At 39.2% G+C, this 17018-nt stretch overlaps 2 protein-coding genes across 2 annotated transcripts; both read left to right on the forward strand.

The window, feature by feature from the left end:
* The first annotated feature begins 1262 nt into the window (after nt 1-1262).
* Nucleotides 1263-6159, forward strand: LOC135473408 (alpha-N-acetylgalactosaminidase-like). The gene is made up of 7 exons (XM_064753258.1): nt 1263-1414; nt 2570-2744; nt 3293-3467; nt 4280-4374; nt 4958-5119; nt 5471-5692; nt 5902-6159. The coding sequence occupies exons 1-7, from the start codon at nt 1263-1265 to the stop codon at nt 6157-6159; spliced, it is 1239 nt and encodes a 412-aa protein (XP_064609328.1).
* Nucleotides 6160-11809: 5650 nt separating this feature from the next.
* LOC135473091 (alpha-N-acetylgalactosaminidase-like) lies at nt 11810-16776 on the forward strand. The gene is made up of 7 exons (XM_064752901.1): nt 11810-11961; nt 12990-13164; nt 13750-13924; nt 14930-15024; nt 15516-15677; nt 16029-16230; nt 16480-16776. The coding sequence occupies exons 1-7, from the start codon at nt 11810-11812 to the stop codon at nt 16731-16733; spliced, it is 1215 nt and encodes a 404-aa protein (XP_064608971.1). The 3' UTR covers nt 16734-16776.
* Nucleotides 16777-17018: the final 242 nt, after the last annotated feature.

Consider the following 17018-nt stretch of genomic DNA (forward strand, 5'->3'; position numbering starts at 1 on the left):
CACGAGCAGTAATGGCAGCTATTCGAAGTAAGGTAAAGGAACACTCTTTAAATTTAAAAGAAATCTCCATTTTTACCATGGTTTACCAATAGTAAGTAGGATTTTTCAGATATTCATAGTTTTGCAGTGATGTCATAGCTGCTCTGAGCCAATCTTTAGCACAGTCTTGGATCACGTGACTGGAGTACTGGAAGTGAAAACAAAGTGAATTTAACCCAGGTGACATAGGCAGTGAAGTAGACACTGGCGTAAAAATGAATAGTATAGCTTATAGGCCTATGTGAGAAATTCTCTCTGGAAAAGTAATCAGAACGTATCTTACCTTTAGATATGATAGTTTCAGCGTCATGTGATATTTTAAACTCAGAAACCTTGCTCCTCACGAGGATCTTGGATGCTGAAAACTATGAATACAGTGGTTACAATAGACCTAGAAGAACTGCAAACACGCGAAAACAACTGTGGATGGGAATGTGACAACCATAACACTTGACATAAATAGCTATTGCATGATAACACAAGGTGCATGTCCTACATAGTGCACAGCTTAATTTATCCCAACGTTAATTATCATATTATCGTGTACGCCTCGTTCCTAATATAAGACCCCTCAACGCACAGTCATTTTCCCACCACCACCCACACAAAAATCATTTTCAAAATTTTTCTTAATAATAATTGCACTGCATGTTCAAGGGGCATGAACTCGTGCATGTGTATTTGATCATTGTTAAATACTCATAGTCTTGAAAGTCTCCCTTCTGTTTCTCGCGGATTTAAAAGGTGAGCAATACAATATCATTTTTTTGAAATGTTGTTCTTTTTCTTAATGTAATGACTGATGCATAATGTAAGGAACACAATGCCATCCTGATTACGAAAGATTTGATGCTTTTGGATACAGTCGTAGCATTAACATCGCGTCGATATATTTAATTCTGGTCATCCAAACGGGATGACATTCACATTGTATGACAAATGGAATAGAATGAAAAAAGATTCCCTTTGTTGATATTGTTTTTAACGTCAACGGAGGTATTATGATGATCCGGAGCAAAAACGAGATTTAAGTCCTTTTTGAGTTAGGATCTAATTGACAGAATAGCAAAGATGGTTCCTAATTGCTACAGATCAGAGGTTTTAGAAATTATTGCAAGCGAGACACTCCATTCAGAAATCCGGTTTACGTACTTGGTTATGTTAAATCTTCGGCGATTGATTGTAAAAGTCAGTCATCAATTAATTTCCTTTGTCACAGGACAATGTTGTTGTTGGCGTCTCTCTGTGTTGCATCTCTGGTCAGTGTTCAAGCCCTGGACAACGGTCTGGCCCTAACTCCGCCCATGGGATGGTTAGACTGGGAAAGGTTCCGTTGCAATGTAGACTGTGAGAACTTCCCAAATGACTGTATCAGGTGAGTCCTGCACACCGCTGAATACATTGGGATAGCTAGACGGGGAAGGGTCAGCTGCAATGTAGAATGTGAGAACGTTCCTAATGACTGGATCAGGTGTCCTGTATACCACTGGTCAAATTGGATCTCTAGACTGAGAAATGTTCCCCTTCAATGTAGACTGTGAGAACTTCCCTAATGAATGTATAAGGTGAGTCCTGTACATCGCTGGCTATATTGGGACGTCTAGACTGGGAAACGTTCCGCTCCAAGACAGACTGAGAAATTTCCAAATGAATATATTCATCAAGTATTCCATGGTAAGTATTCCACTGATAACATCAATTGCCGAGCCGTAATCCTCTGTCCAAGGTACCACCAAAATAATTAATGAATTATTGTGGCTTAGCGCCATATCGGCAATATTTCAACCATATCGTGGCGAGGCGGACTGAGGAGTAAAGCTGTTGTCAGCGAACAGTGTCAAGAAGGCCGATGGTTCTACAGAGGAATGAAGTAGCCAGTTAATCCGTAATGATCATAGACTGGCTTCATCACCTAAACCTCACGACAGTAACATCAGTATATAAGGTTAAAGACCAGACTAGGAGGGTATTTCTGGCCAAGAGTAGGTTGTTATTTGCCATGTATAGGTGCACCTTTAATTGTAATGGGCAGGTTTCATGCAGATCGAATATTATGGTTGGTTGGTTACCCTTGTAACCTGGAAAGTAGCATATATAGCCTACTGTATAACACCTATCCGACATTGCTTTCGTTTACTTCACCATTGTTTCTGGTGTTTCTGCCATAAGATATGATTTAGTCAGCGTCTTGTGTATAATGTGAAAGAATGTTGCTTAGCACTGAAAATGATACCGGTACATTGTCCATACTAAAAGTTATCCTTCAGTCTCCTGCCAATAAACCACTGCTTCACTTCACATCAGTGGCATCCCAAGACACTGTGCAAACACACTAGAAATAATACTTAAATTTTTATTGACTTTATAAATTGTCATTTATAAACAAAGGAATATATAGAGAAGACTTATTCATGAAGATATATCCCCCCATGAAATAGGGATTATATAGATATAGCCTATGATATAGCCTATGAAACTCCACGTTTTATTCACCATGCATAATCGGTATTTTTATCAAAAATCTGCCTAGAGAAGAGTTATTCATGCAGATGGCTGACATCATAGCTTCTGAGGGCTACAGGGATGCAGGATACGAGTACGTGAACATCGACGACTGCTGGCCTGCCGAGGAGAGGGATGCTAACGGCAGGTTACAGCCTGACCCCGACCGATTCCCCAGCGGAATTCCCGCTCTGGCCAAATACGTAAGAGCGCATAGTGTTATATATGTTATAGCTCTTTGATGAAGAGTTTAAATACCGATGGTTTTAATTTAGCTGCCGATTCCGAATTCGGCCAAACATGTCTGTAATATCAATTGTTTCTGAATCTGAACAAAAACATAAAGACTCTGAACGAATTTCAATGTTGATACCAATAAGTTGAAACTGTCAACAGCGTTTTAATGGCATCGAAAACATTCTATGATATATCTTTAACATCAAATCTGGTAAGGTCTATAGATTAACTATTTAAAAAAGTGCAAGGTCCTAATTCATAATTCATTACACACTCGCTACATCATTGTAATTACGCACAAAAAGTTACATAGTTAAGGAGACTTTTTTCCCCTTTATGACCCCTGTCATTCTGACAATTCTTTCATCTTTTTTTATGTATATAGGTAGTGCAGGTAGTGATTAATGGCGCAAGATCTTGGAGCGCTACTACATGCATTCCAATAGACACAAGTTTCACTCAGGAATTTCATTTGCCCTTGTGTACATCAGTATACTTACACGCTTATTTACAGATCCACGGAAAGGGTTTGAAGATAGGAATATATCAAGACTTTGGAGTCAAGACCTGTGATGGCTACCCGGGCAGCGAGTTCTATATGTCAGTGGACGCTCAGACATTCGCAGACTGGCAGATCGACTACGTCAAATTTGACGGATGTAATTCGGACGTCAGGGATTTTGACGAAGGTAAACCAGAAAAGCTTTGTCCGGCTGTATGTATTTGCGTACGTCAGGATTTGATATAGAATGAGGATGTTCCCCGATTTTCAACAAATGTATCTTAAATAACAATAGATGTTGGATGAAAAGAAGAAATTAACTTAATCCCACGGGTCTTCATTGGTGGTGGATGAAGAGGACTAATCCGAACCTTTCATGGTTTCCATGGTTAGGGAGCATACAAATTGTTTTCTTTCAGTCGGGAGGAATGTTGGAAAGGCAGACTAGATTTGTTATTTTTTTTTTTTTTTTTTGCTGGAGGGTAGGGGGTATGGGTGTGTGTGTTGGAGTGGGGGGGGGGGGGGGCAGAATGATGGAGTAATTCTAAGCACTGGAACATGCTGTATTGTTTATGCCACTTTTGGTTATAAATTATGAGAGCCCCCCCGCTGAATCACACAATAAAAGCGATAGAAAAAAATCTTTTTCTTGTTTACAGGCCAATGTTGATCATCACTATTTGCGTCATTTTGGAAATGGCAAACAACTAATCATGAAATATTGAATGTCTAAAATTAAGACTCTCCGGACTCCTCCATCCATAAAAATGACAGTTCTTATATAAAGGCGGAAAAAAATCAAGTATGGCTTTGAACTAATGAAATAAATAAATGTATATTTACTGCAGTAGATCATAGTTCCACTGAGTTTAAAAACCAGCTGGAATATAAAAGAAAGAAAATATAGCAGACAATACAATTTTCGGTGTTGTTGGTAAAACTTTGAAGGTGTTCTAATTGTGTAATACGTATAGGTTTGTCAACTGTTATCATCTATAGGCTACACAGTGATGAGTCGCTTCCTAAACTTGACCGGAAGACCGATGGTGTTTTCTTGTGAATGGCCAGACTACCAGACCAGACAGGGTATTGAGGTAAGGATGTGGGCCCGGGGACGGGGTATCGTATACGACTGCAATTTATGTTAACTCCATGTGAAGACGGAACAACTATTGTCCACTAATGACAGCGGGATTTTTAGCCATAGTGAAATATATGTGACATTGCAATTTAAAAGTAGTGAAATATATGTGACATTGCAATTTAAAAGTATATATATATATATATATATATATATATATATATATATATATATATATATATATATATATATATATATATATATATATATATATATATATATATATATATATATATATATATATTGCAATGTCACATATATTTCACTATATATATTTATACTTTTAAATTGCAATGTCACATATATATATACCCACGACCATCCGCAGGTTCATTGCAATTTAAAAGTCATATATATATAGGGGCTATATCTGTACTTTTAACCGGTTTGCCCAAGACACTAAGAAACCTTCTTTAGAAAATGCTGTGTAATGGTAAGTGTTAAAGTAAAGATATACAGTAACCCAATTTAATCGACGTCTGGTTTAATAGTGAAATGTCTTGCAGTACATACATATGTGTCCTATTCACTGTCAGCCAAACTACACTGCCATCCGAAGCGCCTGCAATCTGTGGCGTAACCATGACGACATACAGGACTCCTGGCAGAGCCTTCTGGGTATTATCAACTTTTACGGAGAAGATACTTACAATTTTAGCAGTTATGCCGGGCCAGGAGGATGGAATGATCCTGATATGGTAAAAATTGAACATATATTCTATCGTAGTTTTGTGCGTCTTCCTTTATTACAGAGACAGTGTCCATTCAGTCCAGCTTTTTTGGCAAATTGTGTTAATGCTTGTAAGCGAAAATAAACATTGTAATATAATGCAACACATAATCTTTCGACGTGATTGTCACAGGTTTTATCTTATCACGACAAAAGATAACAAATGACCTATATGTAGCTATATATTTCAAGTGTTCAATAATTCTGTGACGGATAAGCCATTATATACTTTATATACTATGACGGATAAGCCATGATCGCTATATTTGCATGCCCGTGTGTACCTTTATGAGTTTTCTATCTTACACTTGGCCACCAGGTAATTGTGGGCGACTTTGGCCTGAGCTATGATCAGCAGCGCGTGCAGATGGCCATGTGGGCCATCATGGCCTCTCCCATGCTCATGTCTGTGGATCTACGTCACATCCGGCCCGAATCCAAAGCTCTGTTACAGAACAGAAACGTTCTGAGCATCAACCAGGATCCGATGGGCATCCAAGGAAAACGGATCATGGAGATCACTCCCAATCAACCACCCAGGGTATAACACAAACACAATTTACCTATAATGATATATGTAATAACCCTGTCATGGATTCACCCTGTATACAAATATAATTTTCCGTTTATTTACTGTTATTGGTGTTAAACGCTGCACTCATGATTTTTTCTCAACTTATACGAAAGGAGTAGGGTTTATTTTTACAAATATGCAATTCTACAGATTAAAACGGTTGAATTCCATTCCAGGCCGATCCTGTCCAAATTTGGACGCGTCCGATTTCGCCGAAAGGAACCTTCGCCGTTGCCTTCCTAAACCCATCTGAGCGTGGGATGCCATCGACTGTATCGGTGGTCGTGGATGACCTGGGTTTGACGAACGGAAGCGGTTACAACGTGACAGAGACCTTTGATGGTGTCAGTATGGGAACTGTCAAACCAGGACAGAATATTACTATCTCTGTTAATCCGGAAGGAGTGTATCTTTTTACAGCCACTCCGTTATAAAGCTGAACCTCCTTGTTTGCCAAGACTGGTGTCTATTGCTCCAAATATACTATTTCCCTATTTGGAGGAATCGTATCCTATTTCCACGTACAAGTATAGTTAGTTAATCAGTTCATTGGGTCGATCACATTTTGCTTTCAGGGCTATATTTGCTAACTTTCGTAATAATAATAGCCCTGATTCGTTACGATCGATTCCAGTTTATTGAAACATAACCCAAATATATAGTTTAATGCAAAGTTAGTTCTTTTGAGGTGAATTATCCAGTATAAGCTCTTGTAACACGACCCAAATTTATAGAGGTGAGTGTAGAGTTAATTGAAATGGGCGAAGTTGGTTATTTCCAGTGGCTTGGTTTACGTGCTCGATTGCTTAGTTTGCTCTCTTGGGGTTTAAACGTCGCCCATCAACATAATTGTTTTGTTTATAAACCCCTCAGGCGTTCTGGTTTCTTCAACATAGAATTCAATTCAATTCAATAGAATTCAACAAGCGGAAAAATACGAGGATGTCGTTTGACAACAATCAAATATATAAATTAAATGAAGTACCTGGCCCATTCCTTTACGCGGAACTCCAGGCCTCTCAACTATATACTTAGATATAACCTGACTGGGGTCTCCCGCTAATGCCAGCTACCTGCTATGTTCAACATGACTACTGCTGGATAAAATTGTTACCAATTTTATTTCCGAAATTTCCCAATATAACTCAATCTGAAGAGAAAGTTTCCTGTAACAACGGCATGTGAACCAAAAAAACGCGCCTCCATTAAACTTTTCAGGTCAGGCATGTTTTAGGGACGGCAAAACAAATATAACCATCAAAATGAGCGTCATCATTGTAGGGTTATTCAGGACATTTGGTTTCACTGTTTTACGCGACGCAAATAACTACGTTTTGTGGGACAGGCGAATACGATGACAATATTCGCTTTTGACGTTCTCGTTTGTACTTGAATCAATTCGAAACCATAACCATGAAGTTGCTCTATTGAAAGGTGTCACTGAAGCGATTAAATTTACTTATTTCATTGGTATTTTACGCTGTACTCTAGAATATTTTACTTACACGACGGCTGACAGACCTTGCCACGTACGGTCGGGGAGGAAGCCAGCATAAGCTGGCCTTTAACTCAGCGATAGCACTGTTCAGGGGGTCCTGAGTCATTGCGCCGCGCTGGCGCTCTAAGCCCCTCGGCTCGGCCCTCCCGTAAGGTGATAATAAGTGTGACTAGTTTATGGTCATGTTGCACAACATCGGACATTTAACAAACAAGAGCTATCGATGAATCCTGCAAAAAGCTTTTTTTTTTCTTCACAGCAGGCGATAGGCCCCTTGCCAATTTATTTATTTATTTATTTACTCCGTACTCAAAAATACCTTACCAATTTACTTCTTACTTGACAATGTTTCAACAGCCCGAGACAACTGAGAGATAAAATGCTGTAGTTTATTTTCCATGTTAGCAATATTCACAGTGAATATGACAGACGGCCACAGCTGTAGCGGACATTTGATCCTCTCCAGATCAAAGGTTATTGCACACAAGTACATGTATGTTCATAACCCTAAGCTCATATGAGATCATATGACAGAACTTAACAAAAAAGAGAGAGAAAAAGAACAGAATACAGACAGATATCATACTTGTTATAAAATAATGTAATAAAAAATACCAGATGCAACTAAACATGTCATTGATATATCATTAAAACAGATACCTTAGATATCAGTATAGTGGGATATTTCCACAAAGATGGTAACAGGGTAATCAACAGAACATGGGCTTGGATACAAAAAGACAATTCAGGACACATGGACTATGCCATTAATACCACAGGTTGCTTGCACTTGCGGCCATGTTGGGTCTCTAACAAAAGAATTTCATGTCCTCTCAATGAGTGTGCCTTTCACTGTGTGCACCGAACCATTGAATTGTGGAGATCCAACATGGCTGCAGGTGTAAGTCACCTGTAGGCAAAGGGAGAGAGAGAAGCCCTTTCCCCATCTTAACCATACAAATGAAGACATATACGTGCATTTACTAAGCAATGAGAACCCCTAGTTTTCTGTAACGTCAGCTTCCCTTCACTGGTACCTAAAATGAACAAAGTGATAAGCTTAAACATAAGTGAGAATCCAAAATATAATGAAATAAACAGGAATGAGTGAACTCGTCTCCAGATATCTGCTTAGATATACCCGGACACATTCCAGTGGTGGATTCGTTACTGGCAAATCCGAATGTACCATCAACTGAACAAACTGAAGATGACAAAGATCATTCACACAGTTATTCTTCAAGCAACGGCAAACTTTATCATCTTGGTAGACGCACTAGCTATTCTTCTTGGAAAACCACAACACCCATGTAAAAATAAGTAATCTGTATGGTGTCAAAAGACTAATGGCACAATGTTATCAGAATTCTACGACAGCTGAAAAACCCTAACTAGGGGTCATACAAATTAGTCTGTAATCTAGAACATGCATGTACAGAAGGGGAAAGAAGAAAGATAAAAAAATTAATATGAAAATATGTACAAAGTGATGTTTGATGAGTAATTTCTACAGTTCTGAGACGTGTGAAAAATATAGTCTGACTGTTAGTATACTACAGTATATACACCTGTCCAATTGTCACGCCACCCTTAAGAAGCTCCAGCACAGTACCAATGTACATTAGTACTCTTTCAGCCTCTCAATACTAGACACACCAATAGAGGCGTTAATCAACGTTTAGGCCAGTCAGCCTTTTGGCGACTCAACAGGTGAATGTCGTGCTAAAGTAATAAAGAAAATAATAATGCTAGTAGTCAAAATGTATAGCCTTCTTTCTCCAAAAAAGCCTGTCGGAAAATCTCCAATGTACATACAAGTTAATTGTGAAGGACAGTTTGGAAGATTTGACAAACATTTTATAAAGCCAAAATATTATCAGTTTCCAAATCACAGTATTGGTGGGATGGGATTGGGTCAAACTTGTGCATGTTACATTCACACACACTGGAATTTAGATGACTTACGGACAACCCAAAACAGAAATTTCATAACAGAAGGTTTGGCTGCCATATTGGAGAAGGGCTGATATACTATGCCAGAAGTTAATATTCCTCCAGAATAGACATACCGTTGTTCTTTTGAGGTGATGACATCTCATGTTGCCACAGACAAGGGGAAAGAAGGTCAGTTAATCACAGTTAATTATACATGTACATGTAAGATACAGTACTGATCTACATTTAACTCCATGTACCTAAATCCTCAATAAATTCGACCAACATACAACTTTAGATGCAGTTTGAGAACATAATTCGTAAGATTTTGCAGACTAAAATGCTTTGTTTAGATAAATGTTGAACTCCGCATAAAAATTTCACACAAATTATACAACAGTCTGTTCTGGATGGACTTCTGACGTGGAAAAAGCATTTGGCAGGCAAACATTATTAGTATTCCGTTGTGTCAATAGATTTCGCACAATTGGTTTCTGGTACTCTTTGTTGTTGTACCCAATACGAAGAAATGGCAACCAACAACCAGTAAAATGCATATATCCGTCTGCCAGTTAGATCAAATGTCACTTTATTACTTACGTAGATCAGGTAGTGCTGATTCTTGGAATGTTATAGTTAATTTGATCATAACGTATCATGCCATTCCGTACGCAAATGAAAGCAATGGAGATCTTGTTATTAACCGGTTGCAGCTGTTGGCGTCGTATGAGTGAAATATTCTTGAGTACGACGTAAAACACCAATCTAGTAAAAAAAAATTAATAAATAAGTAAATAAGATATTGTTAAGAAAAAGATGTAGTATGGACTATATCTCAAGATTTTATCAATATTTTTGGCGTCAAGGGATCCAAAATCAAAAGATCACGTATGTCAAAATACACATGGAGATATACAAAACACTGCCACATCGTAGTGAGAGTACCTCACCCAACCCCTTGTTCACAAAATGTGTTAAACCACAGTCGCGTTTAAGCTCCACAAATAAACGATCAGTGTTTGTTAGTACCTATCTGCTCGTAATAATATTTCACGTTTACGAAACGTCGGGTTTGATGAAACGAAAAGAAACCAAAAGCTGGTGTATTAGCATAAAAGTTTGAGACAGGTATGTAACTCACGAGCATTCCAACTTAAACCTTGGCGTTCACCACCACATGATCCAAATATAGATATAAAGAACAGATTTGCGCAGTGTCACGGACTGAGATGGTGGCCGAGTGCTTCTTGGCCACCAGTGTATACATGTGTTTTGGTTTGATGTATTTATATACAGTACTTATTCTATTGGTGTTTATATAATGTTGTGTTCTTGTGAAAGAGAAAGCTTCCGTGAGCTATACCGAAAGACAGCTTAGGCAGCATGGTAAGAAATCCAAATCAAATTATAAACTTATAGTATCTAATTTATTTCTTTCATATATTTAGCTTGATCACGTTATTATATTGTTAAAGTATAACGGCTTGTCTTTGCATGCCCATCCATCACTAGCAGGCATGGCGGAAATTCGAAATAAGGTAACCGAACACTCTTTAACTGTTTAAGGAAGCTCCATTTATACCATGGTTTACCAATAGTAAATAGGATTGAAATTTTCAGCTATTTATACTTTTGCATGTCATAACTGCTCTAAGCCAATCATTAGCACACTCTTTGGTCACGTGACTAGAGTGAAAACACAGTGAATTTAGCCCAGGTGAGACAGGCATTGAAGAAGATTTTAGCATGCAAATGAATAATAAGAAATTGTTTCTGGAAAAGTAATCAGAATGTACGTAGCCTTCAGTTATGATACTTTCAATGCCCTGTGGTATTTTAAACTTTAGGAATCGGCAAAAATGAGCATTTAGCCCTTTTAGCCCCATGTTATTTATCACCTCCTGCTCCTTGTCAGAAACTCTAGTGCTCAAAACTAAGAATACCGTGGTAGACCTGGAAGAATTGCTAGCACACGAAAACAAGTGTTGATAGGATTATGGCAAATATCACAGTCTACATGAATAGCTAACACCCTGCTTTCTTCCTTTGCTGCCTTTTTGTTTTTACGATGACAAACAGTGATGTGAATATCATGCCTCAGTGTTATCTTACCAGATATTAAAACAGAAGAGCTAAAGGTCATTGGGCGATCGATAATTCAGGATATCACTGGGCCACTCTGGTGACCTCTGAACGATCTCGTGCATGTGTATTTGGTCATCCCCAAATACTAATAGTCTTAAAAGTCTTCTTGCTGAATCTCGCGGATCGAATAGGTGAGCAACGCAATTTCACTATTAATTGGTTTAATACTGGGGGGTGGGGGGGGGGGGGTGGCGTGTAACTTTTGCTTGCTTCTTGAAAGTGTAAGGCGCACGAGGTTCGTATTGTCTGTTGACAATCATGGCTTTATCTTGATCCACATGTATTGTACAGGCATGCCTCTTTATCCTTATTAGATTTTAGTATGTATGAACACCTCAAAATATCATCACCTTATTGATTCACAACTATTGCACAATATAAGGGACACAGTGCTATCCTGGTTACGAAAGATTGAATGCTTTTGGATCCAGTTGTTGAGTTGTGCTAAACCTTGAGCGATTGATTGTAAAGCCAGTCACCGAAGAATTTCCTTTTGTCACAGGACAATGTTGTTGTTGGCGTCTCTCTGTGTTGCATCTCTGGTCAGTGTTCAAGCCCTGGACAACGGTCTGGCCCTTACCCCGCCCATGGGATGGTTAAACTGGGAAAGGTTCCGTTGCAATATAGACTGTGAGAACTTCCCTAATGACTGTATCAGGTGAGTCCTGCACACCACTGGCCACATTGGGATGGTTAGACTGGGAAAGGTTCTGCTGCAATGTAGGCTGTGAGAACTTCCCTAATGACTGTTTTAGGTTCGAACTAGATTCCTACCACAGGCGCCACAGGTGAACAGTAGTCCTTTGCCAAAACCAGACAGAGCAAAGACGAAGGATCTGTGCGTCGAAACAAACATCCTACTATTCGTCCAAAATGAGCGTTCCAGCTTAATTCCCGAAACGACGTTTAGCATAAACCACTAAAGAACTAAGAAAGTATATAAAGTACGAAATTAGGACAGTGGGAAGTGCCGAGCTAAAGGTGTAGAGCTGCTGTCAGCGAACAATGTTGAAAGCCGGATGATTGTGCAGACAACTGAAGTAGTCAGTAAACCTCTATATCTATAAACGAGCTTCTTCGCCGAAATATCATTTGGTAAAATCTGTATATGGCTATAGCCCACTGCAGGTTAGAAGGGCACGTGTGTAGGATTTGCCATAGGTGCGCCTGGGATTATAGTGCGCAGGTTTCATGCAGATCCAAGATTATGGTTGGTTACCCATGTTACCTGATAGGTACTGCATCAGTAAGACATATCCGATATTGGTTTCCATTACGCCATTATTGTTTCTTGTGCTTCTGTCATAGGATATGCTTTACTCGGTGTCTTGTGTACAATATAGCGAATATCGCTTAGCAATATTACGGGTACAATGTCCAAACTACCCTTCGGTTCTCTTCTAAAAATTCGTCGTATCATAGGACCTTAAAATTAAAACTTCAGTTTTGATTTACTTTTCGCAATCGTCTTTTATAAAGAAAGTCATGTCCAGAGAAGAATTATTCATGAAGATATAATATTCCATGACAATTGTGGCTAAGACATTACAAATTATTTTTTCTTTTAACCAAACTCTGAACAGAAAAGCACACAAACAGCATCCTAAGACAACTGCCAAGGCTGCATATAAAACTCCACGTTTTATTCACCTTTGTAATCTGTATTTTTACCAAAAATCTGCCTAGAGAAGAGTTATTCATGCAGATGGCTGACATCATAGCTTCTGAGGGTTACAAGGATGCAGGATACGAGTACGTGAACATCGACGACTGCTGGCTCGCCGAAGAGAGGGATGCTAACGGCAGGTTACAGCCTGACCCCGACCGCTTCCCCAGCGGAATCCCTGCTCTAGCCAAATACGTAAGAGTGCATAGTGTTATATATGTTATAGCTCTTTGATGAAGAGTTGAAATACTGATAGTTAGCTGCCTGTTCGGAACTTGGCCAAATGTGTTTGTAATATCAATTGTTTCCGAATCTGACGAAAATCATTATGAAATCACTGAATGAAAGTTAGAGACGATACCAGGAAGTTGAAATTGTCAACAGTGTTTTAATAGCATCGAAACCAATCAATGACATACTTTTTACATGAAATCTGTTAAGATCTATATATAGACAAAATCCTTATAGAAGGTCCTATTTAATAATCCATTATATACTCGCTTTACCATGGTAATTATGCAGAATTTGGTGTTATGTTCAAGGAGGCTTTATTTTCCTTTATGCTGCCTAATTTGTGTATTGAAACTGATGCCTTGGCTTGTAACATTTTGGGTGAAATATGTTTTTATTTATCATCCTGGCAATATAGTTTGTTTTTTCTTCTGTGTATATATATGTAGTGATTAATGGCGCAAGATCTTGGATCACAATTGCATTCATTCCAATAGACACAAGTTTTACTCACGGATTTCATTTGCCCTTACTTATGTTTGTTGACAGATCCACGGAAAGGGTTTGAAGATAGGGATATATCAGGACTTTGGGGTCAAGACCTGCGGTGGCTACCCGGGCAGCGAGTTCTATATGCCAGTGGACGCTCAGACATTCGCAGACTGGCAGATCGACTACGTCAAATTTGACGGATGTAATTCGGACGTCAGGGATTTTGACGAAGGTAAACCAGAAAAGCTTTGTCCGGCTGTATGTATGTGCGTACGTCAGGATTTGATATAGAACGAGGATGCACCGATTTTTAAACAAATGTGTCTTAGATAACAACATATGTCCGTTGGGTGCGTGCAATGTGCCTTCTTGTTGCAATGCGGATTTCCATCGCTCTTTTATCTAGTGCTGCTTCACTAAGATGACTTACCGAAGGCAAGTAAGCAGCCCCGACAGAGCCATTATACTGATAGGGCTCAACCCATCGCTGCACTTCCCCATACCGCTGAACGCCAAAGCGAGAAAGCTACAACTTCTTTCAAGGTCTTAGGTGTGACCCAGCCCAGGATTAACTCTGGATCTACCCACCCTGTAGTGGATGTTCTACCAAACTGGGGCATCGGGGCCGGTGCCGATGAAAAGAAGGAAGGATCTTTATTGGGTGCGGATGAAGAGGATTAATCCAAACCATGCATGGTTTCCATGGTTAGGGGGGACATAGCCCGGAGAATGCAAATTCTTTTGTTTCAGTATATTTGCATTTGCCAACCAGTCGTGAGGAATGTGGGAAAGGCAGACTAGTTATGTTCATTTTTTTTTTTTTTGGCCGGGAGGGGTTGGGGTGCAGAATGCTGCCGTAATTCTGTTTTGTTCTTGGCAGTTTTGGTTATAAATTGTGAGAGTCCCCCGCTGAAACGATGTAATACTGAATGTCTAAATTAAGACTCTCCGGATGCATCCATCTATAAAAATGGCATCGCTTAAACGCGGAAATAATTTGAGTATGGCTAGTAGTAATCAAGTACATGTAAATAAATAAATGTATATTCACCGCAGTAGATCACAGTTCTACTGAGTTAAAAAAAAAACAAAAATAAAAACAAAAAACAAAAAAACAGCCAGAATGTATAAGAAAGAAAATACAGCAGACGATAGAATTTTCAGCGTTACTGGTGAAACTTTGACGGTGTTATAACTGTGTAATACATACAGGTCTGTAAACTGTTATCATCTATAGGCTACACAGTGATGAGTCGCTTCCTAAACTTGACCGGAAGACCGATGGTGTTTTCATGTGAATGGCCAGACTACCAGACCAGACAGGGTATTGAGGTAAGGACGTGGGCCAGGGGACGGGGTATCATATACGACTGCAATTTATGTTAACTCCATGTGAAGACGGAACAACTATTGTCCACTAATGACAACGGGATTTTTAGCCATAATGAGAAGTTCGGAAGAGATATATCTGACAGTGCAATTTAAATTTATCTGATTGATTTATTTGATTCGTGTTTTACGTCATACTCAAGAATATTTCACTTATACGACAGCGGCCAGCATTATGGTAGGTGGAAACTGTGCAGAGCCCTGGGGAAACCCACGACCATCCGCAGGTTCACTGCAATTTAAAAGTCATATATATATAGGGCTATATCTGTACTTTTAACCGGTTTGCCCAAGACACCAAGAAATTTTCTTTAGAAAATGCTGTGTAATGGTAAGTGTTTAAGTAAAGGTATAGAGTATCCCAATTTAATCGACGTCTGGTTTGATAGTGAAATGTGTTGCAATACATACATATATGTCCTTTTCACTGTCAGCCAAACTACACTGCCATCCGAAGCGCCTGCAATCTGTGGCGTAACCATGACGACATACAGGACTCCTGGCAGAGCCTTCTGGGTATTATCAACTTTTACGGAGAAGATACTTACAATTTTAGCAGTTATGCCGGACCAGGAGGATGGAATGATCCTGATATGGTAAAAATTGAACATATATTCTGTCGTAGTTTTGTGCGTCTTCCTTTATTACAGAGACAGTGTCCATTCAGTCCAGCTTTTTTGGCAAATTGTGTTAATGCTTGTAAGCGAAAATAAACATTGTAATATAATGCAACACATAATCTTTCGACGTGATTGTCACAGGTTTTATCTTATCACGACATAAGATAACAAATGACCTATATGTAGCTATATATTTCAAGTGTTCAATAATTCTGTGACGGATAAGCCATTATATACTTTATATACTGTGACAGACAAGCCATTATCGCTATATTTGCATGCCCATGTGTACCTTTATGAGTACTCTATCTTACACTTGGCCACCAGGTAATTGTGGGTGACTTTGGCCTGAGCTATGATCAGCAGCGCGTGCAGATGGCCATGTGGGCCATCATGGCCTCTCCCATGCTCATGTCTGTGGATCTACGTCACATCCGGCCCGAATCCAAAGCTCTGCTACAGAACAGAAACGTTCTGAGCATCAACCAGGATCCGATGGGCATTCAAGGAAAACGGATCATGGAGATCACTCCCAATCAACCACCCAGGGTATAACACAAACACAATTTACCTATAATGATATATGTAATAACTCTGTCATGGATTCACCCTGTATACAAATATAATTTTCCGTTTATTTATTGTTATTGGTGTCAAACGCTGCACTCATGATTTTTTCTCAACTTATACGAAAGGAGTTGGGTTTATATTTACAAACATGCAATGCTACAGATTAAAACACACAGTTGAGTTATAACGTCATTTTCATTCCAGGGTGATCCTGTCCAAATTTGGACGCGTCCGATTTCGCCGAAAGGAACCTTCGCCGTTGCCTTCCTAAACCCATCTGAGGGTGGGATGCCATCGACTTTATCGGTGGTCGTGGATGACTTGGGTTTGACGAACGGAAGCGGTTACAACGTGACAGAGACCTTTGATGGTGTCAGTATGGGAACTGTCAAACCAGGACAGAATATTACTATCTCTGTTAATCCGGAAGGAGTGTATCTTTTTACAGCCACTCCGTTATAAAGCTAAACCTCCTTGTTTGCCAAGACTAGTGTCTATTGGTCCAAATATACTATTTCGCTGTAATAGTATTAAAGTATCAAAGTATGATTTTAGGGCTAGTTTTGGAGACCAGAATCTAAAGTTTTCTTTATCACTTCGATGTTAACTTATGGTAAATATGTCAAAAGTCTAATGAGGAGGTTTTAAATATTGACATAAGTCCGAAATGGCGTTCTAAAATAGGCGGGCCATGGTCGAGTAGTTCAAGGTGCTTTTCTTTCAGTGACTTAAACACACGAGGTTCTT

The sequence above is a fragment of the Liolophura sinensis genome, chromosome 8, assembly GCF_032854445.1.
Source record: "Liolophura sinensis isolate JHLJ2023 chromosome 8, CUHK_Ljap_v2, whole genome shotgun sequence".
In the NCBI taxonomy this organism is placed as follows: domain Eukaryota; kingdom Metazoa; phylum Mollusca; class Polyplacophora; order Chitonida; family Chitonidae; genus Liolophura; species Liolophura sinensis.

Coding starts and splice junctions, on each gene's coding strand:
- LOC135473408 (XM_064753258.1), top strand. CDS start 1,263: ATGTTGTTGTTGGCGTCTCTCTGTGTTGCATCTCTGGTCAGTGTTCAA. Junction 2,745..3,292: donor TTCCCGCTCTGGCCAAATAC/GTAAGAGCGCAT, acceptor GCTTATTTACAG/ATCCACGGAAAGGGTTTGAA. Junction 5,693..5,901: donor CTCCCAATCAACCACCCAGG/GTATAACACAAA, acceptor ATTCCATTCCAG/GCCGATCCTGTCCAAATTTG.
- LOC135473091 (XM_064752901.1), top strand. CDS start 11,810: ATGTTGTTGTTGGCGTCTCTCTGTGTTGCATCTCTGGTCAGTGTTCAA. Junction 11,962..12,989: donor TTCCCTAATGACTGTATCAG/GTGAGTCCTGCA, acceptor AAATCTGCCTAG/AGAAGAGTTATTCATGCAGA. Junction 15,678..16,028: donor GATGGAATGATCCTGATATG/GTAAAAATTGAA, acceptor CTTGGCCACCAG/GTAATTGTGGGTGACTTTGG.